Below are 24,594 nucleotides of genomic sequence, written 5' to 3'. Positions count from 1 at the left end.
GCTGTTTATGGGCCCCAGATCATTCTGTCAGTTTAACGCCTTGGCCTTTCGCTGGCGGCATCTGTCCTCACGCAGAAATGCCGCAGTTCCTGTTTGGACGCCCTGCGGCCCGACTCATTTAATTTATATTTTATGCTCTCCCTCAGATGCTTGGGAGCCGATCTCTGTATCGCTCGGTATCTCTGGCCTGCGGAGGGTCAAATTCATCCACCCTCTGCCCCCCCCTCCCCTCCCCTCCCCTCCCCTCCCAGTGGAGAGGGGGATTGTGGGAGACGAGCGACGGACGTAAGGCATCTGTCAGCGCGCTTCGGTGCCCCCTCCCCTCCCCTTTCTCCCGGTTGCCCCTGCTCTCGCCCGTGTGATTCTTTTTGCGCTGAGTAGACGACGCCGACGGGAATAAGCCGGATGAGGCGTCGGCGCAGTCCTCTCGCTGAACTCTCCTCCGCAGAATCCAGTCCTCCATTTTTATTTATCCTTCGTTTATCCGGGTGAGTCCCGCTTGGTTACAGACTGCCAGCGTTTGAGAAAGCGTCCACCCCTCAGAGCCCTTTCTCGTTGATGACAGTCCTCTGTTCACGGACGGAGTGTAGCACAGTGGGTAAGGAACTGGGCTCGTAACCGAAAGGTCGTCGGTTCGATTCCCGGGTAAGGACACTGCCGTTGTACCCTTGAGCAAGGTACTTAACCTGCATTGCTTCAGTATATATCCAGCTGTATAAATGGATACAATGTAAAAATGCTATGTAAAAAGTTGTGTAAGTCGCTCTGGATAAGGGCGTCTGCTAAATGCCTGTAATGTAATGTAATGTAATTCACATTCTCGTCGCTGCAGTGATTTGCTCTGCATACATAGGGGGGCGGCGCAGTGAATATTTCCCCTTTGCCGATTGGCTGGTAGCACCTCTCTCCTGGTACGCCACACGTTTCTCAGTTATTCCAAAAAGTGAGGAGGTGCTGAATTATTCAAGCTTCGGCCACTCCAGTTGCAAAAAAATGCACTGCCCTTATAATGTTTCAGTTTTATAATGCGCAGGGGTAGCACTTATCATGCTCTGAGGGTGAGTACAGTACGCAGATACACAGCTGTGATGGGTAGCGATGGGACTCATGCTAATGCTCTTTTTATTAGCATGGCAGATGCACAGTTGAGCTGAAGCCAGTTGTGCACATTTTGAGGGAGGGCCTGACGCCAGCTTTCCTGGGGTGCTAAGCTAAATGGTAAATGGACTGCATTTATATAGCCCTTTTATCCAAAGCGCTTTACAATTGATGCCTCTCATTCGCCAGAGCAGTTAGGGGTTAGGTGTCTTGCTCAAGGACACTTCGACATGCCCAGGACGGGGTTTGAACCGGCAACCCTCCGACTGCCAGACAATCGGTCTTACCTCCTGAGCTATGTCGCCCCAAGCTGACCGAAACCCTCTGCTCCTTAAAACCCTTGCTCTTGTTTTTTTTTGTTTCATTGTCTCCTGGATTCCAGTTGTCTTATTTTATCTTATCTTCCCCCCCCGCTGTAACGTACAATAATGCAGGATTGGGTGCGGGGCCCGCAGTGTCGAACCAAAAGAAAGAAACGGAAATATCCCTTTAAAGAACGGATCCATGCTTCCAGACCCACTGGGCGTTTGATATATCAATCCTGGACAGGCACTTAGCTCGCTCCTGCAAGCTAAACACATCCCCAGTAATGCTTGGAATAGGCAATTTACGCTGCATTAAATGTGGCCTGAGACATTTCAGGTATTGCACCCGAGCCGATATATCTCTCGTCAGTGTGCGCGTAGGCAAGCAAACTGCTCGTTTTACGCATTGCAACACTGGGGTGTGTGCGGTGGAACAGGCCCCAGAGAGGAAGCTCCAAACGAGCTGACTCCAGCTCTCGCTTGCATGACGATGAAAAAAAAAAAAAAAAAAACGTCAGATGGAGTCTGCCTCCGTGGGGTGAGGAGGAGGAGGAGGAGGAGGAGAGGGAGGAGGGAGGCTTTGCTCAAATGGAATTTGCCCTCTGCTCCTGGCGGTCTCCGGGGAAACGGGGGAAAACAGGAAGCCGTCAGCAGCCGTAGAGACGGGAGGAGGCCTCCCCTCGCCCCTTCCCCTAGCCCTCCCGGCGTCGCGCATCCCCGCCGAAAAGACTCGGAGTCAAGGGCGTGCTCCGGGCCAGGCGGCCATGTTGGGAGCGCCCACGTCGAGCACTCGAGTAAAGCTCTGTAATGCGATCAGCAGGTTGTGGTGTCGAATCCCAAAGTGCTGGCATTCCGAATAAGGCGTGGGTATCAGTGTGTGGTTGTTGCGTACCTGCGTCAGGGGTGCGAGCTCTGGGGGGGCCTGGCGCTTTCCTGCAGGGTACCCTTCTCTGCACGTCCCCGTTCGCCTGCAGGTAATGCTTTTGGTGAAAAAGTTGTGTCTGTGAGGGTCGCACGGGAAGGACCCTGGGGTCTAATCTTTCAGCCACGGCTCAGGTTTGCCTTCTTTTTTTATTTTTTTTATTTGCTCCAGTATGAACTTGTCTGGCTGCATAAGCAGCCTAACGGCTAACGTGTGCGCGCGTGGAGCATTAGGGGAGCCGGTTACAGCTGGCTAAGCGTTTGTAGTGCAACGGCTGCCTTGGGCCCGCGGCTCCTGTTCTGATTGGCCGAGCCCTGCGTGCCAGAATCCACCGAGGGAGAGGCAGCCAGTGGCCCTTCGCGGGCAACAGTAAACACAGATTTACTATAACGGAATTAAAAACGGCAAAGATCATTAAGGACCCTGATCGTTGCATAAATTCTTCTAATGCCCAGAGAATCCCTAAAGTACCGTCAGATTGATGCACTGTTGGACATTAGTTGGACACTACTGGGGGGGGGGCCCAATCTGTTAACATCGAAGCTGAGCCTTCTAATCGCAGCGGTGGGAGTCGGCGGTAAAGCGGAGCGAACAGGCGCTTAAAACACGCTCCCCGGTGTTCTGCCGATAAGCCTGGCACAGACGTGCGCGCCGTGACCAGTCTCTTCCTCTTCGCCGTAGAGGATTTTTAAAAAACACGTCGCACGGCACATATTCTCTTTGAACTCGGAAACCGTGTTTTATTAAATTTTTGACAGTTAAGTTACAAGTCTCAGCGGTATGCTGCCCAAGCCTGGAAGTAGACATTTCTCACCGTGTGTCGCGCGGTTCTCCGGCCAAGTGTTTTTCGCCCAATGAAATTCGGGCGCTTGACTTTGCAGCAGGTGCGCGACATTCGCTCTGGATCAAGAAGAAACGATCTTTGAGCTTGGCCGTTGCAGAGAGGCATGTGTGGGTAACAAATCTAGCCCGGCGAGCTAGCGTCCCGTCCGGGGTCGGCATGCCAACGGTCCATTTGCGGTAGGACCGCTTGGCAGCCATTTCGCCTTGTTTTAACGGCTGGTCCTCTTCTCGAACCGCACGCCGACGGGCCGTCGTAGTGCCAGTTGGCAGATTGCTTTGGGCGCCGGGCGCTCGCTAGCTGGGATCATTTGCGTCTCAGTACTTCACTGCGGACTCACAGGCCCTGGCTGTGCCCCCGTCTCATTACAGGATGTTATAACGATAATGGCAACAAAAAACATAGGCCAAAAGAGGACTTAGTCTGTGCTGCTATTTTGTTTTTGTTTATGATAGACGTGTACATTTCACTGAAAGGGAACATCTATACCATTTGGTCTTCTATTATTCCTGTTGGCTTTCACCTTAGCTGTAACCTGCTTAACCCATTTTATTTGCTGTCTGCTACTCTACACCAGGCTGGCCAGGCTGGGTTCCTCTCGAGATTTCTTTCAATTGGGGAGTTTTTTCTCGCTGCTGTTAGAGGGGTTTCTCCCCCTGGGAGTTTTTGTGTGTGCTCTGTATGCTCTTTTTTGCCCTGTCTCTTGCCTTGCTACTCTGTAAAGCGTCTTTATGACAGTTCTCTGTAAAAAGCACTATACAAATAAAATTGATTTGAAATTAAATAGAATTGAAGGACAGGAAGAGAGAGGCTGTCATAGGACGATCTTTCCACTCGCAGGTGTTGTCAGATCTTGGTGGGTGCCATTTTGAAAAGAGTGACTTTATACATAGCCACCTTGAAATGAATTTTGAGTGGTCTGCGTGCTTCTTTCTCCTGCAAGCCAGAGAATAAAACTTGTCTGGGTAAGAGAAATCGTGTCCTTGAAGCTCTAATAAATGTTTCTTCTTTCATTTTGATTTTTAATAAGCGACAGGAGAGTTGTTGCTCTTAAAACCGTGGCCCTCACATGTAGGAAAACGGCAGCCGCACGACAGCCATAACTGAAAAGCGTGCCAACGAAGTCTACAGCGTGCCAAAGCTCTTTATCAGGAGTGGGCTGTATCAGTGATTGCTGAAACAAGGTCCCGGTGGCCACGTTTTAGCTCGGCGCAGTAGTTTATCCTATAAATAATTTGTTGGTTCTTTAAAAGCCCTTTCTGTCTCATTAATTTGGAGAAGATGCTGACCCGTTGAAAGAAAACGAGCGCACGCTTCCCCACTTCCTCCCCGCCCCTCCTCTTCCTCCCCCCTCGGCTTTGGGGAAGCGGCGCCTCCCATGGTTACTATCTGATGACGCGCGCAGTCTTTATCGCGGAGTAATGCGAGTTAACGGCTACGGCCGCGGCGGACCTGAGGGGCACGCCCAGCTTCTTATTGATCTTCCCATCATGCAGTGCAGGGAGAAGGTCTGTTACTCATTCACAGTACACTGCCGGAAATATGGGGAGAGATAACCCCGCCTCTCCTGTGAGTGACTTGTCCAGTCATCCAATCATCAACTCCGGGAGTCCTGTTCCTGCCCCACATGACATCATCTGCCTTAAGAGCCACTGTCAGTAAGACTTGAACATCTCCTTCTATATCTCTGTAGCTCCCAATGCTACAACTGTTAAGTTAAGTTGCAGCGTTATACACGCATTGTGATTATTTGTACTGGTCTTCTGGGTTTTGGAATTATAAAGGCTTTAAGAAAACAAAATGTCCCCATTTACTAACATTAATGGAATAACCATTGTTCAGAATTTCAGACTGACAACTAACCAAGCAGGCAGTTTATTCTGAATTGTGTCTATCTATGAATATTTGATAGATATTCAGCTTCCCTGTACTTTTTGTATACAGGGGGTGGGCTTTAACACATGAGTTTCCAGTGCTATATTACAGTACCATACTGTACATCCATTGCCACAGTATTGCACTTGCTCACATCCCTTAATTATTTTCCAATTTTGACTTTCATTAAATGAGGAACTGCTGCATTTGATGGCAAACTAGCTTATGAGTGGTCTAGTTTTCAGTTAGTGCTAGCTGCATCCAAAAATAAATGCATAAAATCGGTTACAACCAAAAAGATCAGGCTATAATATTAGAGTGAATAACAGAAGATAAATTGCTATATGTTTCCAGTAAGATTTGGCTTGCTATTATGTCATGTAGTTGTACACACAGAAATGTAAGGAGAAAGCTGGAGTCAGTGCTTTTTAACGCAGCAACAAATAACTGAATTTGCTTTATTGGGCTGTTCAGGGTTCTCGTATGGTACGTTTTGCGTAATGAACATTGGTGAGGTTAGATTGATGGCACTGATAAATGGATCGATGGGCTGAGTAACTGAATGTAAAGTTCATTGATCATTCAATCTGAGAGCGTTTCTGTGGCCCGGCTGTTTTTGTGTTTGAAATGGCTCTGCACAGAAGGTCATCTCTGTTTTTTTTTTTTTTGAGGTCTTCTTTTTTTCCTTTAGCCTTGTGTCCTGTCAGACCGCAGGCTGTTAAGGACATGTTGTACCGTCTCCCCTGTCTCACATTGCTCTGCCACGACGCACACCATTTCTCCAAAGAGGGCAGGTGCCCCTAGCTGCAAACTGCTCCAATACACAATCCGTCCTGTTCAGAAATTTGGGAAAAATCCATTAATCACACTTTTAGAAAGTCCATACATAAAACATGCCTGGGTGGAAAAGATTTCTGTTTGGACTTCTCTATCTCTCTCTCCATCTCCTCCTGGGAGAAGTGCAGGATCCATCCATCCATCTTTTTCCTGTCTCGTCCTGTCAGATGATGGATCGATGCTTCAGTCAAGTCCAAATTATCTGTTCACCTTGCGCGGATGCTGGGTATTTTTTAAAGAGGAAAGACAGACGACCTCAATGCCTATTATGCAGACGCTCACCGTACGGACGGATAATACGAGCCGGTTTAAGCCTTCCTTGTCCTAGCGCTTTGCCCGCTGTGAAAGCAGGGGGATTTGGGGGGGATTTGACTGTGCAAATGAACAGTATACCTGAGTCCATTCGAGCCTGTCTGAAACGATGAATGATTGATGGGTGAGGCGGGAGAAATGTCGAGTGAGCCTTTCTCATGGGCGGAAGAGCCTACGGTATCTGTCTCTGAAAGTGCTCTGCTAAATGCAAGGAGAATTAACACTGTGGTCAGTCAGTGCGGAAACGCTTCTCTCATCGTCACCGTTCAGGAAAAACCGGAGTTACCTGTAAATATTGAACTGCGCTTTCATTAGTTTAGTGGTTCTATAAGTTAACCTAGTGCCCTATTCAGTGATACTGATGATCAAGGATGAAATATTGAGTCACACAAATGGGGGTGGGGTTTAGGTGGGGGGGGGTCTGGGATATGAAGTCTTAAGTCAATCCTTAGCAACCATGTAGTGTACAGTGTCTCAGTGTACTCCTGCTCCACAGACTGCACTTTCATAAGGTAATAAAACATTTAAAATACATCAGATATCAAAGCAAACAGGTACCTTTTTAACATCAGTGCTCTCTTGCATTGATCTGTTATCCTCTGTCCTCTTAGTTTCTGCTTTAAGACTATCTGTTTCGGCGGGGGGTGGAAAATGAATGGGAGAGACTGGGGAGCCTGACAACCAGGAGGAATGGCGATGCCGCTAAAGGTCAGCAAGGACTGCTGATGCTGCAAGCATTCACGCTACGCAAATACAACGGGGCAGGCTCCACAAAATCACTCATTTTATACCAAAGTGAAAAAATGGTGTAACACTTTGGGGTTATGCTAATTCGCTCCAATGCCTGGTAATCTGAACCGGTAGCCTAGTCCAACCATCTTGTAGTATTAAAATAAACAAGGCAAAAAGCTTAAAAAGGCTGCATTGAATGTCTAACTGCGTGTCCAACGTTATTCACAGATTGGGCCGTTTAATAGAAAACAGGTGGAATGGGTTTCGGAGGAGAGGTTGGCGTTGTCTGTATTATCAGTAGCCTATTGTGAACACTCAGTCAGTGAATGCTCAAATGTGGAGGGGAACAAAGTACAGTAGCTTTGTTTGAGCTTTTGGGTGGAGCAGTCCCCCCTTTCCCTCCCAGGAATTACGTTGATGCCATTGACTAGGCAGGCAGTGTACCGCTTACAACCCCCCCCCCCCCCAAAAAAACTACGTAAAACCAGGAGAGCATGGTAAGGGGACTGCAACTCACCGGCATGAACTCAGTAAATCCTCAGCAGGTAAAATAAACTCAGAGTCTTAGCAAGATGACTGAAACTGAAATTACAACACTCTCAGGAAATATGGAGAGCAACGTTCACATCTGGTGGTTATGAGGGGATAAATGGCACCTCTGTCTCATACTGCCCACATTGGTATTGATGCTTCAAATCAACAGCGTATGTCTAATGATTGTAACCCAAACCCATTAGCTATTGTAAGTACTGTTGTAACAGTACTTTCAACAAAGAGTTTCTGTTAAATGAACTAGATTAACTGCCATATCTAAACGGTAGTTTGCTTTTAGGGTTTCTCCAATCGTTTCTTGCTTTCTGTGGCTACGTTCAAGGCAAGTCAGGACGATAAAGGCGGCAAATTATGTGCAACATAGAACTGAAAAACTGATACAGGAAAATACTGACGAAAATGATTGATGTTTGCAAAAACATTGTGATCCTTATACAGTGACATAAGCGCAGGCCAGATGCCTAGCGTCAATGGCAAACAGCCGCCAAAGCACGCCACAGCGGGTCCAAGTCAAGCCTTCTGGTCGCCTGTTCCCCAGGGAAACCGATCCTCAACAGCGTTGCGCCATCTTCGAAACACCGATTAAAGTATTAATGTTTAAGCTCACTTAAGCCTTAAGTGTGGAAGTATCCTCGAAGATCTGCTGCTCCCTGCACAGGTGTGTGCACAGAACTCAATAAACTTATGGCACTTGCCTGTGTTGCATTATTGCTGCAACAACGCAAACCTCAATAGTTCCATATCCAGTTGTGCTATAAAAGAACGTTTGGGTCAAACTATGTCATAGCTTTTACTCGACACAATAAAGATGCATAGGCGCTAGTAGGGATGTGGCGCTGGGGCTTTTGTAAAATTAAAAAAGCCAGTACAAAGTCTGCTTGTGGGCTGCAGCGTAGTATAATGGATAAGGTGGCTAAAGGTCACTGGTTCAATTCCTGGGTAGGACAATGCCGTTGTACCCGTGAGCAAGGTACTCGACCTGTATTGCTCCAGTATATATCCAGCTTCATGAATGGATGTAATGTAAATGCTATGTAAAATGTTGTGTAAGTCACTCTGGATAACAGCGTCTGCTAAATGCCTGTAATGTAAAGTAATGTACTTGGGATTCTGTGTGAACAGTCATACATGAGTCTTACAGGTCAGGCCAGACAGCGTCAGACTACTGTACTTACTGAGTTGACAAATAATTCATTAGGTCTTGAAAATGATCCGTGCTGTAAATTACAGCTTTACATCCTTGACATTAAGAGGGAGATTTATCCAGGCGGCCACACTCCTCTTACTGCCCATAGAACTGACACATTCAGAATCTGCTAAGGTCACATAATTGGTTAAAAGGTTAAAATGAGGTCATTCTCATTTTGTGGCAATTGTCTTGATGCACATACGGATACAGCTGAGCTGTTATAAATGCAGGTCCACAAAAACAAGAGAGGAGAGGATATTAAATATGCACAGGATCCATTATATGTGAGTACTTTGGCTGCAATTGCCAGTTACCTCACTGATTACACCCATTATTTAATGCCTGAAAAAGCAGGTGTAAACTCAATTCAGGTGCATTTAAATAGTAGTTGCTATTGGTGTTAGGAGGGGAAGTCATCAGCATCTTTGGTTACAGCTGCATGAGGACCATTTTTTAAATCACCCAAGGAAAGAGCAATAATAACACATTGTTTTCCAGGTCATACCATCATTGCCTTATGCCTGGGGTGCCTAGTCCTGGCGAACCCCTGCAAATGCTGGTTTTCATTCCAATCAATCTTTTAATGAACGAAGCCAAGGTTGCTGAAAAACATGTATTTGAATTTCATGAACTTGTGCTGAAACAGAATTTAACACAATGGCAAACGATTGAAATGTCTAATTAAAAACAATGAACAGCTTTGTATATATTTTATAATTCAGGAATTGCAGTTATTCAGCGTGTCCAGTAGCCAGACATAAAATGGAGATATGCCAATCTGTACAGTCAGTACCCTACTTGCCCTGTTCCCTTTCACGGCAACTCACGAGTCACGTCTCTCAGGCACTGACCTTGGTCCTGAGAGCTGTACTGCGTTCCCAACACCAGTAGTGTTGACTTTGTCTGAAATTGACTTCCACGTTTTTTTTTCCTTTTAGCTGGAACAGCTCTACTGTAATTTGCCCAGACAACTGTTACTCTCCTCTACCAAGACCTCTAATCCCCCTCTGAAAGATTGTGTTTGCTCTTGTGCTCCGTGTTAAGTTGCAGTTCACACTCAAAATGCCCCGTGCCTCGAATCAAATGAGCAGCTTGCGGCAATGATTGTTTTCATAGACAACGTGTTCATCAAATTTTAATCTCAGCGGTTCCTATCTTAAGCCCCATTATGGGATGTCAAATGAAATGCATTTGTAACCTGTGCTGCAGTCGTTGCAGCACACATGCCTTTGCATACGTATTATAAGTGGGGACTGGGGACAGCCAGATTGGGAACCAAAATTTGATCTGTACTTGTTGTACGTTAAAGGACACTGAAGTTGGAGGTCTGAGTGTTTCCATTTTGAGTAGTATGTGTGTGTGTGTGTGTGTGTGTGTGTGTGTGTGTGTGTATGTGTGTGCACATGTGCGTATATGCGTGTGTGTGTGTGTGTGTGTGTATGTGTGTGCACGTGTGCGTATATGTGTGTGTGCGTGTGCGTGCGTGTGTGTGTATGTGCCTGTGCATGTGTGTGCGTGTGTAAGTAAGACACTGTAACTGAAGATAAAGAGGAAGGCAAGAGAAGTAAAGGTTCAACAGGCCATCTCTACAGTCTAGGTTCAGGATGAAAACGATGGCATGCGATGGCATGCTGTACGGTTCTCTGTGATTAATAAACAGGGTCGGTCTCTGTATCTGTGGCTGGGGATGAGGAGGACAGGGAGAAGGAGGAAGGTGAAGACCATGAGTCAGAGCTAATCTGTCACCATCCCAACTGCCATCTGAGGTGTGAGACTGTGAGAGACACTGCAAACTGCGCATTACGCAGAGATATTAGATTTGGACAGTCTGCTGGCTGACCGCCCAGTGCGAGAGAGAGCAAGAAAGAGAGAGAGAGAGATAGAGAGAGAGAGAGAGTGAGAGCAAGAAAGAGAGAGAAGTCTTTGAATGGCCTTTAACTCAGAGGGAGGGGTGGATGGATGAATGTGATTTTCACCCCTGCTAGTAAAGACTTGAGGATAACCCCTGGGGCTCGGACATCAAGGGTTTAGCCAGATAGTCTCCACTGCATAGATGTGTGACAGTGAGTGTGTGTGTGTGTGTGTGAGTGAGCATGTGTCAGCTTATGTGTGTGTGCGTGTGCCTATAATCCTGCCTGTTTCAAAACAAGAGATGAGATGGCTTTTTTCATGGGGTGAGAATGTCTTCAACTTTCTTTAGTTAGTCAGGTGAAAATGATGAAAAGCGACAAGGGAAACACAAGACAGCCAAGCAACAAGTCCTGTGGACACATGCAAATCTTTTAAAAAGTAAAAAGTTAACTTGCCCCGCCGACAAACACTGTCAACATAAACAACACAAGTCTGATTTTCTCTGTTTCAGGAAGCAGCACAAAACAAAAACAATGCAATTGTCATATCACACTGGCCATAGGACAAAGGCATTATCCACATAAGGAGAAAAAAAATATGCATTTTGGACAATAGAGGAAATACTGTTTCTTTCATTAAACAAGAATACTTAATAAAACCAGCGCATCAGTGGTACGTTCTACTGCAACTTGTCATCACTGAGACCAACAAAGTATGATCTCCGTGTGTAAGATTTGATCTTCAGGAATGTGATTCTGGTTTTGGCCAGAGTGAGAAGTGTTTCTCACTCCTGTGAAATGGTCAAGCGCAAGACACGTATCTCAATCTCACGTTGGGTGAGAATTATTATTTTTTTTTAAAGAATGAAACTAGTTATTTTCAACTTTTTATGTTTAATAATAACACAAAATGTTCTTCCAATCCTGCGAGATGTGGCAAATGGCTGTTGAAAATATATGTACCACATTAACTTGACTTCCTTTAGTGTATCAGTCATCCCTATGTGAGGAAATTGTGTTTGATTTATGTTCTGGAATAATAATATTATTCCCCATCTTGCTACTAGCTGAAAGTACTGTTCCATTTATTGCCTGTCATTACTCACTGGTTCACTGTTAGCAAATGCAAGTCATTCAGGATTAAAGTGCAGTTTGGGCTAATCGTTGGCTATAATGCGGCAGTTCCCTGTGTCAGAAGATATTTCCGTATAAAGAGTTTGAGATTTTCGAGGCAGGACCTTGCATACATACCTCCATTGTCTCTCTCCCTGGACCCCCAGGGTTGGGTCTGACGTCTGTTTGAGCGAGTGTTTATTTAAGATGGCCGGCGGGAGCGTGGCGGCTGATCTCACTTTATAGTCGGCCAGAGACAGCGAGTCTCAGCGAGCTCCTGTCTGTTCTGTGGGGCTTCTGTTCCAGCCACGCGGCCCTCATGTTATGTAACGACATTGCGTCATGAAGGTGGTTCTGGTTCAACATGTTGGGCCTTCAAAGCGCTTCTTGCTTTTGGTTTGACCCAATCAAACAGCCCATGGAAAGCGTGGATCTTAAAGGGATGGTTCTTAAAGGGATTATTTCAGATTTTGAGTATTTGTTTTGGATTGGCCAAACATGCTATCTGTCTTAAACAGGCTCTGGACTGGGCCCAGTGTGGACTTAATTTTGTAAATCTTTATTAACAAGAATGCAGTTAATAACCCTTATGGCCCAGTTAATGGCCCAGAACATGGATTAGACCTTCTGCTGTCTCTCTGTCTCTGCCCCCTGTCTGATATGATTCTTCCATCTCCCTTCCTGACTTAGAGGACTAGAGTAGAGTGATAAATCAATAGATCCAGTGTAGCAGAGCCTTCCCATCACTCAGCAACCGTATTACTGTGTCTTTGCATTGCTGGGCTGAATGGCCTGTTTTCGCCATTGTGTTGCGTTGTGTTGTGTAATGTTGCGTAACGCTGTGTTGTATTGTGTAATGTTGTGTAATGTTGTTTTGTGTTGTGTTGCGTTGTGTTGTGTTAAGACACAGCCATGCTGGGACCAGCCAGGCAGCATTTAACACGGTCTAACACACGGGTGGAAAGCTTTGGATCATGCACTTTTGAACCCTTCCAGTTAAATCTAACTGCATCATGAGGCACCAGCAATATGCTAGCATTAAATTAACTTGCATCCTTCCTTTTCCAGCCCAATTATTTTATATCAGTGTGAACATTGTTTCCAGTTTACTCTTTTTGTTTGAAAGTCCTTCTGATGCATTACTCTGGCCATGTAAGTTTGAAATGGCAGTACAAAAATATCGCTGCTGTTATTTTATTCCCCATGATATTTAACCACAACGGCCAACCTTTTTTCTGGCAGCAAGCAGGAAAATGTTGTGTTTATTCATGAGGTGCATCATGCATTATTCCATTTATTCCATCTTATTTAAATTTGATCAGTAGATGATGCGTGAGCGTGTGACATCAAATATTCCCATTAGAGTTTTGTTAGTGAACTAGAACAAACAGCAAAAAAGAAAAAAAAAAAAATATTTACCTTCCTGTGCTGATAGGTGCTAGGCTTTTGGCAGTTGAGTTTTGAAATGGGAGTTAGGCTGAGTACACGTGTGTGTGTGTGTGTGTGTGTGTGTGTGTGAGAGAGAGAGTGTGTGTGGGGAGGGGCTCTGATGGTTAATAGCCTGTTTGATGGTGCTCTGTGGACATACTGTATGTGCATATACATGCTTATGAGTTCTGTACAAATGTAGTGTAACTTGAGGCAGTATGCATATGCTATTTGCAGCATGCAAATTCCTCTGCCAGGTTTTTTTTTATTTTTTTTTTTTAAGGAAACTGAAAAGTTTTTACATTCTAATCAGTGATGGAAACTGATCAGTGTCTCTCTTTCCATTGGCCACCAGGGATTTAGATGAAGCTAATGGAAATTGGCTGTGAGGAGTGTAATTTTCAAGGGAATATTTACGAATGGCGGTGGTAATATACAATAAAATGGCCGAACCAGTGATTCTAAACCAGACCCCAGGGCCCATCCGAGCGCTAGAACGATTAGCATCCAGGAGCCCCGTAATTCTCTCTCTTTTTCATCCAGGGATTGGAGAGTCATTACAATGCTGATTTATTCATTGGCTCATGAAACTGTGTCTGAAGGACTTGACGGATGTTTCTCATGTTATCTGTTCACTCTGGTTAAGTAGGCCGCGGGGTTCACATACTGTATTTCTACACTGGTCAAGGCACATCCATAGGTTCTGAAAGTCGTTCAAAGTTGCCACGTTCGAGACGATGGCATTTAAAAATTTTTTTTTTTTTTTAGACCTGACAGGCACTAGCAGTGGCCTCAGGGCCCTGTACAGTCTCAGATCCTTTATCTGTTCGCTTCCTCAGCCCTCATTTCCCAGCTCCCTCTTTTTCTCCGCGGCTCTCGGTTTCCTTCGTTTTGATTGGTCCCTCCCCGGCGGCTTTCCCGTGTGAGTGACACGCCGTAGGACTCGAGCCCACGGGAAGGTGCGAGGGGGGCGGCGGATCGATATCGAGGGCGCGATTCGCTTTCCCTCCTCCATCTATCTTTTCATTGGGCGCATTAGAGGGAGTCCGTCGATCTTCCTCTTCCTGCCGAAGCGGACTCAGGCATGTAGCCCTGTGACTGATGAGCCAATCAAGAGCCTCCGTCTCCTCTTTCACAGCCTGATCCGCACGGCAACAGCACCGTCCTTCCTTCCTCCCTCTCACTGATTAGGCCAAACGGTATATTATACTGGAGTATTACATTACATTACATTACATTACAGGCATTTAGCGGATTCTCTTATCCAGGGCGACTTACACATCTTTTTCATAGCAGTTACACTGCATCCATTTATACAGCTGGATATATACTGAAGCAATGCAGGTTAAGTACCTTGCTCAAGGGTACAACGGCAGTGGCAATCAAACCTGTGACCTTTAGGTTACAAGATCAGGTCCTCACCCATTATACTACACTGCCCAATTTTATTATGTGCCCTGATGTTATCGTTATTGGGTCTGCACTTTGACACAGACAGAGCAAACTGTCTTTGGGAAGAAAAGATGTTGTATTCGTTGTGGAGCACAGGCAAACTAGGACAGCACTTCCTACAAAAAAAATAAAAATAAATTCCCATTAGTAGGCCAGGCCAGAGGTTCCTGCAGGAGGCTTGGTCAGATGGAACATCAAACTGAGGTCACGGCTCGCTGATCGCTCGAGGTCATGCTGGACTTCCTGAGTAATGGTGTCCTGGCGCATTATTCTGTATCCCAAGGTCATCGTCAGCGCAGTACAAACTCTGAATTTAATATATCTTTCCCAATGAATTCTCAGTCAGCCGTTCTGGAGAAATAGACTTTGATAAAAATAAACATTTTAAACATTGTCAGTAAATGTTTGAAACTATTTACATTTGTACTTAGAAAGCTAAACGGCTATTATATATTACACGGTGATAGAGATGTAGGACACAGTAGCGGTGCGGAATTTTTCAGTGTCCTCACGTTGCAGGCTTATGCTTCTCTGTTATGACCATGGCTAAAGAGATACAGTTCGGAGCAATAAAGACATCACCTGGGCTGTAACCAGTATCAATCACATCAACCCAGCCAAAGGGTAGTTTCAGGTGAAGGTGGTCACATGAGCCGATTGAAACATGATCTGAGACAGGGAAGTGGTTGAACAGCAAGAGGCACATTACATTACATTACATTACATTACATTACAGGCATTTAGCAGACGCTCTTATCCAGAGCAACTTACACAACTTTGTAAAATTATAATTTTTACATAGCATTTACATTACATCCATGTATACAGCTGGATGTATCCTGAAGCAATGCAGGTTAAATACCTTGCTCAAGGGCTGCATCTCCGGTGTGTCTATTGCTGCTACACAAAGTGCTCTTGAGATTTCTAGAGATTTGTGTACCGAGATGGTACATTACATGGTCATTAAACCTCACCAAGCTTTAGTTCCCACACTACATCAGGGTAGTGGCCAAGCCTTTTCTTTTTGTGTGGTACCACTGGAAAAATCTTAAGAAAAAAAAAAAAAATTCCTCATCTTCCTCAGTCACAGAGAGGGACCGTGTGTGTATGCGTGTGGATATGTTTGCGTGTGTGTGCGCGTACTGTACCTTTTCAGCGGTCATATTAAAGAACAATGCACAATCCTTCTAGCAAAGCTAAGGGACCATGACTATAAAGGCTGTAAGTACCATTCAGAAAACCTTAGCTTCCGATCCATGTAGCACTGTGATTTCCTCACACTCTCAGAACATTATAGCGTTGTTCAAATAACCCATTTGCGGCTATCATTTACACAGCTTGCATTTGTAAACACCCTGCTGAAGGGAAAACATTTGTGCTAATTGGCACTTCCCTGAGTAAATCTGCCCCACAGTCTGAACTGCCCGAGAAGGAGTCTAGATATATTTAAAGTGAACGATGCAGTTTCTCTTCTTCTTTGCGGTGGTCTCAGCTGGTTCATTTTCGCTCATGTATCTCAGCTTCAGACACCTTCTCATCAGCCCTCAGTACGATTTGCTGTTGGGAAGGTGTATGCATGTTTAAAAGGGTTAGCATGCACTGCTTCAGTTCTCTTTTACAGAACAGAAAAAGTGTAACGGCACCTGTTCAGCCTTTGGTCAAGAGAGGATCTTGACCATCCCAGTTTTGCTTAAAAGATGGTGGTATAATGTTTGGAATCCGTCTTGCTTTCATTACATTACATTTATTTAGAAGATGCTTTTTATCCAAAGCGACATACAAACGTGCATATCATTGGAACAGCTAGAAGACCCAGGTCCGATAAAGTACAATACTCATTTTGTACAGTTATTCATAGCCAAGAACACAAAGTCCAGTTCACACGGTGAAGTGGACTTTCTATCTGAATGTACGCTTGTGACCAACAGAGCTTGTCTGAGAATGGTGAATAAGTGTAACATGGTCTTTCACTGTTGTCCTGAAATGGACCCTCACTAATTTCCGTTCTTCCTTTCTTTCCTCCTCCTTTTTCGACCGCAGCGGAGCCCCTCCCCCTGATGGACCTGTGTCGGCGAGCCGCGAGGCTGGCGCTGGGCCGAGATCGGCTGCACGAGATCGAGGCGCTGCCGCTGCCCCAGTCGCTGAAGAATTACCTCCAGTACCAGTGACCGCAGGTGGACTCCACGAGGAGGCGGAGAGCAACACTGGAGAAAGGAATCCGATCAATGCAAGCGACGGACAAGGCCAAGGCCAAGGCCAAGGCCAGGGCCAAGGATTCGGTCTCGAAGGATGAATTTGTTTACATTTAGCATCGCACCTCCGTGCTGTGGAGACTGCGGAGAGTTTTATTTCGGTTTTGGTTTTGGTTTTTAATTTATTGATCGCTCGTAATGCAGACGGACGGACGGACAGACGGGCACGGATGGAGGTAACGGGAGCAGACGTGGGAATGGGGCAGGAAGTGCCCCGCCCGGTCGCCCTTACGGCCCGTTTCGGGATCGCGTCGGGACAGCACGCTAACCTAGGGATGCCTTTGAATAGGATTATATTTATATTCAGGTCTGTATACCTCAGACTCTCTGAGTTATTCTCTTGCCATCCTAGCCCTAAGGAACTGAGATATATGCCACACACCACAGATATCCAGCCAGTTTTTGTGTTCGGTTTCCTTGGCTAGTAGCCACCCTGCACAGCGCCCTCTAGGGGTGACTCTTGGGCAGACGGTGCCAGCTGGAATGGTACGAGCCTGAAATGCACACAGTAACCATACCGCCCGTGTCACGTGTGAAACCGCAGCGAGATGTAGTTCTCGAACGGTTCGACATGGCTACGCGTCTCAGACCTTCTCCACTCAACGAATTCTTCCTTTTTTGTATTTTACGTAAAAATCCAATTTTTTTTCTGTTGGCTTTTTTTTCTAAATCTTTTCTTTTTAAGATTTGGTCATCCTTGTATCTTTTGGAAATCCCCCTTATTTATGGACTACGGTTTTTTAAAATAATGATGGCGATTTTAAAAAAAGTATCTGTCTACAGTTGTTTTTAAATGTAATCTTCAGGCAAGCACTCATTTTCACCTGAGATTTTTTTCAAAAACATGCTGCTTTTTCCGTATTATTATTATTATTATTTCTGATACTGTAAATCTATCTTTCCTGCTCAGCTCTTCTGGGTCTGGAAGTCATGCCATGAAAACTAGTGGAATGTATAGTGCTGCCCCTACCGTATTTTAAATGTGAATAAAATCAAGCGAATGACTGAGAATGCTGTGTAAGCCTGTTTTCTGTGGCCTTTGTAATTATATGCTGCGTGATGTCACAGTCAGTACTGCCCCTGTGCTAAAAACGGTCCATGTTTCATTTCTCGTACCTTTGCATTTATTCGGTTCCCAACAGACCCGGGTCAAATACGTTTTTGTTTTGGATTAAAATACTTTTCTGTGCTCTATTGATCTTGACTGGTGTAATTGAGCCTGCCATTATGATCAGACTTGCACTTTTTGAGAGTATTTCATTGGTTCCAATACACCAGACAAGATCAGTAAAGCGTAGAAAAGTATTTGAATCCAAAACAAATATGTATTTGACCCAGGTCTGTTCCCATTTGCATTAAAGGCGATAAGACACATTTTAGCGCACTCTTACTCTACGATATGGGCACATTCGGTTCCCTTCACACAAATATGGAATGGCACACTGATAGCTGGCACGTCTTTGACGGATTAATGATCAGATTTAAGAGGCTTCATTTTTCTTTTTGTACATAATATCTTTGTGACTGACCCTTAGGCTGTTAGCTCCGGTAAGGCAGAAGCTGACAGGGAGAAACGAGAGGAAGTTAGAGGGAGATTTTGAATGTGAAGGTGTGCGGCGGCTGTTTGGAGGTGTGAAGTATGGGAAATCAATGGCTGACAGAATGATGGCGTCCCTTCGTGCCCCCTTTGGAAATTTGTTTTTGTTTTAGGAGCTAGAGTCTGGAGTCCTGGTTCAAGAGGTCCAAGCACAAAAGTGCCTGGAACTATATTGTAATTGTTCTTTAAAAACAAATTGTCCAACAGTTAAAAAAAAAAATGGCTATGAGATAAACAGAGATTGATAAAAAATGTACCACATTTAGCATGTTTATTGGGGCCGGTAAATAAGTTCAAACCCCGTTAAAGCTAGCTTTAAATTAGCCAGGCTGAAAATAATACAAAAAATAAAAGTATCATTCATCTCCACACACAGGTACATACACACACACACACACACATATATATACTGTATGTATACACAGTGCCCTCTATAATGTTTGGGACAAAGACATATTTTTTTTGATTTGCCTCTGTTCTCCACAATTTTAGATTTGAAATTAAACAATTCACATGTGATTAAAGTGCAGATTCTCTACTTTTATTAAAGGGTATTATTTTTTTACATAGCCCACCATTTGAGAGCACCATAATGTCTTGAGACATAGTAATATTATGTAAATGAAAGTAACGCTATGTTTAAAACTGTTGCATATCCTTTGGATGCAATGACTGATTGAAGTCTGTGACCCATCACAGACTGGCATCACCAGGTGCTGAGCATCTTCTCTGATGATGCTCTGCCAGGCCTGTACTGCAGCCATCTTCAGATCCTACTTGTTTTGGTGTTCAATTGAATTCAGATCAGTATGTTTGGGATCATTGTCTTGCTGCAGGATGGAGGGCCATCCAATTAGTTTGGAGGCATTTGGTTGAACTGCTATCAGCAGGTACATCATCAATGAATACAACTAAGCCAGTACCTGTGGCAGCCACACATGCCCAAATCATAACACCCCACCACCATGTTTCACAGATGAGGGGCGTGGGAGGGTTCTTTGAAGCCCTTTCCCCAGAACTCTGTAGACTCTTTTAGGCACTTCTTAGCAAACTAGCCTGGCCATCCTGTTTTTGCAGCAAACTAGTGATTTCTCAACATCTTGCGGTGTTGAATCTGCACAGTTTGTGAGGTCTTCTGCAGACAGCAGCCACAGGCACGTCCACGCCTGCCTCCTAAAGAGTGGTCCTGATCTGTCAGACCGGAGAATAATCGTCTGACTAATCAAAAACACCCGTGAAGCCATTTGTCCCAAACATTGCGGTGCCCTCAAAAATGAGGGGGGGGGGGGGGGGGCTATGTATAAAAGTGCTGTAATTTCTACGTGGTGAACTGAAACTGTATACAAATACCCTTTAATAAAAGGTGAGAATGTGCAATAACATGTAAATTGTTTGATTGGAGATCTAAAATTTTGGAGAACACAGCCAAATGAAGAAAAAAAAATACATCTTTGTCCCATACATTATGGAGCTCAACGTATATACAAATAAACATATAAATACACGAGAATATATATACACACACATAACGTACACATGTACACATAAACACATAATCGGGGGACCAACACCATCACCACTATTATATAAAGCAAATGTGGGTCTCATTGTACCAAAGGGTGGAGAATAAAACTGGAAAAAGTATATAAGCTTATAGCCTGACTCAGGGCAAAATAACAGTCCAGCCCATAATAAAGAAATATCCATAAATAAAGAGGAAAATGCTGTAAGTGTGACGAAGCCTTGGGTAGGACAGAGGACCCCTCTACAGGTGAAAGAATGTCTACCTCCTCTGAAATGGACTTATGGTAAGTAAGGTAAGAAATCATTCCATATATTAGGACAATTTATCATTGAAACCCCAGAGGATCTACAGGTATAATAATTTCTGGCATCACTTCCTTCTTGCTCTGTTGCAACCAGGAGCCATTTGCATTCTAAGCTCTATACCTGAAACCTTGGGCCCCATGTGGTTTAAGGTGCCTGTAGAGGGGAGGTGTCAGGTTATACTGATCTTGAGGGCTTTGCCTGTCCGTCCCACATGAAGCTCATTACCGAGAGGGCATTCAATTAAGGAAACCACGTTTACTGGATCGAGGGAAGGTTTTTGTCAGATGGAGGCTGGCTCGCGTGTTTATTAATTACACAGGGGTATATTTCAGCTGATGTAAATCCTTCACACCCCCTTTCTTGTGAAAGCAGTATACACCAGAATGGCTTTTAGAGTTTTATTCTGCATATTAGTGATAATGAGGCAGACGTTTTTGAGGGCTTCACATTTATCCTGCACTTCCTGTATGTGGGTTTTAAGCAGTGCATTAAGCCCCCTTAATTGCTGGGAGCTTATAATTTGAATTTTTTTTCTTTTCATTTTTACATTTTTAAAAATGTGTTATGGTTTTAGGGAATGGTTTAGGGTTTTCAAATTCAAGAAGTTTCAAATTTTTAAAATAAAATTTCAATGGTTTAAAATTTATTTAAATGTTTTATTTTAGGGTTTTTCTTTTTTAGGGTTAAGGTAGGGATAGGAAGAAGAATTTTTTTTAAATAAAAAAATTACTTTAGTTAAGAGGCTACCAGGTTATCTTTTCTGACATTATTTTTTGGTAAATATCAGCTCCAGTGGGATTTATATTTTCCATTTGACTTTTTCAAATTTTTTAAAAAATCTTGCTCAAGTGTCTAATAAATTCTCGAAGCATATTACTTTGTACCTAGTGGAATTGTGATATCTACCCAAAAGCCTGTAGAAATGGACAAATTAATCCTACAAGGCCAAAACAAGAAAAGTGCACACATGCAGGGAAATAACTGTTCTAGTGAAGAAAAGCTAGCATGGTCCTTGCATGCACTTTTTAAACTGAGGAATTAGCCAGATGGGAATCCATTTTCCCAACCACAGAAAATGGGAACCATTTCGCCCGAAAAAGGGTTGCATTTTGCCAAAAAACACAGTCCTTGAACCTCAGAGGAAGTGCAATATCTTTCTTCAAAGACGAATCCATGGAGTCATTTATCACCCCCACAAGTGATTGAAAAATACAACAACACTCAGAAACTCACAGACCTGTAATCATTTTCTTCAGAGTACTGAATTTGACCATGGAGTGATTTATCATCACAAGTGATTGAAAAGAGCTGAACACACACCACAATCAGAAGATCTGACACAGACCTGAACCAGCTCCATCAGAGGACCTATGAGATCTGACACATTAGACCTGAAACAGCTCCATCAGAGGACCTATGAGATCTGACACAGTAGACCTGAAACAGCGCCATCAGAGGATCTATGAGATCTGACACAGTAGACCTGAAAAAGCGCCATCAGAGGATCTATGAGATCTGATGCATTAGACCCGAAACAGCTCCATCAGAGGACCAATGAGATCTGACACATTAGACCTGAAACAGCTCCATCAGAGGACCTATGAGATCTGACACAGTAGACCTGAAACAGCTCCATCAGAGGACCTATGAGATCTGATGCATTAGACCTGAAACAGCTCCATCAGAGGACCTATGAGATCTATCACATTAAACCTGAAACAGCTCCATCAGAGGATCTATGAGATCTGACACAGTAGACCTGAAACAGCGCCATCAGAGGATCTATGAGATCTGATGCATTAGACCCGAAACAGCTCCATCAGAGGACCAATGAGATCGGACACATTAGACCTGAAACAGCTCCATCAAGGAACCTAGGAGAGCTGACCCAGAGGTCAGATTTACGCATCTAGGGTCAAACAAAAGGACCGTAATGTGTAAAGGATGTTGTACAAAAATAAAAGTTTCTGAACTGAAAACACACCCTTGTTCCATCACCATCAATCCGTATCATGGCTGTGCAAAATAATTACTATAGCATGTAGCGTTCCGCACGTTGTGAGAAGTTAACCTGCTTTAGTCAAAACGATGAGGATGACAATTAGCCTACTGCTGGAACATACAGCCTGACATCTGAAAGGGTACCAACAGGACATCACGATTTAATGAGTGGTGTTGCTATGTTCATTAGTCATAAATAAACCTCAAATGGGCTTCTGGTCATAGCTGGCTTTGATATCGCTAGTTTATTCCAATTTCAGTGTTGGGAAAATGATCAACCCAACAATCTATAAGGGGCTAACAAGGATCTTGAATGAAAATATTTTGATTTTAGCACATAGCTGGAATCTCAAAGGGGTCATTTTTTGTTGTTTATTTTGAACAATTTTCCACAGGTCCCTGGCCCCTCTTCCATGTGTCTATTTTTTCCATTCAATTTTTTTAAAAACAAAAACAAAACAAAATTGGACCATCCATTATCCATATCTAGGTTTACAGGATGGCACAGGCAATAGACAGGCCAGAGCTAGGCTACCCCTCATCTAAAACAAACCCCAGTACTAACCCTCCCTACTGGGGCAAAGCAAAAGGAGTGAGACTTCCAGTAAATACTCTCCCTACTCTGGCCTAACTATCTAAAAACGTATTGAAACAAGAAAGAAAAGAAACTGCCGAACCACCTGTTACTTACAACAAATGTACTCTGCAGCCTGTAGCTTTAAATGTTGTACATGCACAAGGAGTCTTAAAATGAGTCTTGGCATTAAAGGAGTCTCAGAGTCAAAAGGAATCTGCAGAACTGCAGAGGCTTCTGGCTTTTATTGACTTGGGCCATCAGGTGAACACAGGTGAGCATCATCAGCAATCAAGTAATCAGGTTCTCAATCAGCACCACCTGCTGGACCCAGACACAGGCAGGCAGAGGCTCCAGAGAACAACAGCAAGTAACTGGAACCTTCAGGATTTTCTGACCAAAAATGACGGAATAACAATTTGATTCACTTTTTCTGCAATGAATCATGCTCTGCCAAAAAACTCAAAAAATGTCTTTGCTGCTAGGTTAGCAATAGCATTTGCAATGTAGTAAAATTATCTCATTTTCATTGAAAATATTACCATTGCAATGAAAAGTTCTGTAATTTATATTTTAAGATTTTGTATAAAATATGCAAAAAGATTGGATGGGCAAGAGCTAGGGTTAGGGTCAGAGAGGAGGAGTAGGTTATGGTTAGAATAAGGAGAGGGAAGAAGGATGAAATTAAGGAGGAGGTAGTTTTGAAGTTGAGATGCACACCTTTATTATGAAACTAAAGGCCACAGGAAGAGCTGAAGTGTGAGAAAGGTGTGCTGGTTCTGTGGAGGATATAGTACATGCCTTCCCTCAGTGGTGAAATTTTTTATTATACAAATCCGATCAGTATTCCAGGACTTGCCTGGATCAGTAATGTCTCACAGAATAAATACTTATTAGCATGATTCCTCAAAGAACTAACATAAATAGATCACAATGCATAACAATAATTATTATTAATTAATTATATAAATAAATTTATTTTTATTTATACTCACAGCACCCAATTCATAGCTGGAAACCCAAACAAGAGTCAATAAGTACTACAGTTATATCCAAGAAATGTTGAAGCTGGGGCACGTATCTGCAAATATCTCTTTCTTACAAACACATCCAAGGAGAAAAATACCCATTTTATTTAATACACACAAGTGACAGAAAAAAGACACAAACATGTATTAATTTATTTCTTCATTATTAATTAAATGCCACACACATTGCTCTCATTTGGTTTCCAATCTCAAACCTCATGGATAATTATATTTTTTCACCACCAGAGGACAGAGTACTTTTCCAATTCAACCCATTTTCTCATCAAGGCCCCCCAGGCACCCGAATCCAAAACATCGCAATCCATCTTCGCTCTATGGTGAATGCAGCTGGAAATGATGAGCAAGTTCAGTTTAAATATGAAATCTATGGATGTTATATATGCGTGTTGTTTAAAGTGTACCAATAGTGTGTGCCATGTTTCCACCACGTACAGTTTATCACAGACAGTACAAGTAACGACGTAGACTATGTCCCTGGAATTTACTATTATAGTCTTTCACACAGGAGCAGCTGTCCCACTATACCTATTTGTCACGTACTGTAAATACCTTCAGAAAGAACCTGTGGGCTCTGTGGAGTTTGATGGAGCAGCAGAGTGCGCCAAGGCTTTCCAACTGTCATTTCTCCTTTATGACACGACTACTCTAAAAGACTGAAATGAAGGAACATGTCTTTGCAACGTGAAATTATTCTCAAGAGTCTTACTTTACTACGACTCTGAAAAAGTAGTTGTAAATGGAATGCTTTGTCTTGTCCTTGATGTAGTACTGTGTAAGTCGCTCTA

The 24,594-nt window shown here is 43.8% G+C and overlaps 1 protein-coding gene across 2 annotated transcripts in view; it reads left to right on the top strand.

Annotated features, from left to right (window-relative positions):
• Positions 1–17,769, top strand: part of LOC135237056 (SPRY domain-containing SOCS box protein 4-like) — a 54,657-nt gene extending 36,888 nt beyond the window's left edge. For both annotated transcript variants that reach the window (XM_064303794.1, XM_064303793.1), the window contains exon 3: positions 16,547–17,769. In XM_064303794.1, coding sequence (XP_064159864.1) covers positions 16,547–16,674 — 128 coding nt within the window. In that variant the 3' untranslated portion in view covers positions 16,675–17,769. The remainder of the gene's footprint in view (positions 1–16,546) is intronic.
• The last annotated feature ends 6,825 nt before the right edge of the window (positions 17,770–24,594 follow it).

The sequence above is a fragment of the Anguilla rostrata genome, chromosome 12, assembly GCF_018555375.3.
Source record: "Anguilla rostrata isolate EN2019 chromosome 12, ASM1855537v3, whole genome shotgun sequence".
Taxonomy (NCBI): Eukaryota; Metazoa; Chordata; class Actinopteri; order Anguilliformes; family Anguillidae; genus Anguilla; species Anguilla rostrata.
Note: the sequence above shows the minus strand (reverse complement) of the source record. Positions and strands in the feature narration are given on the sequence as shown.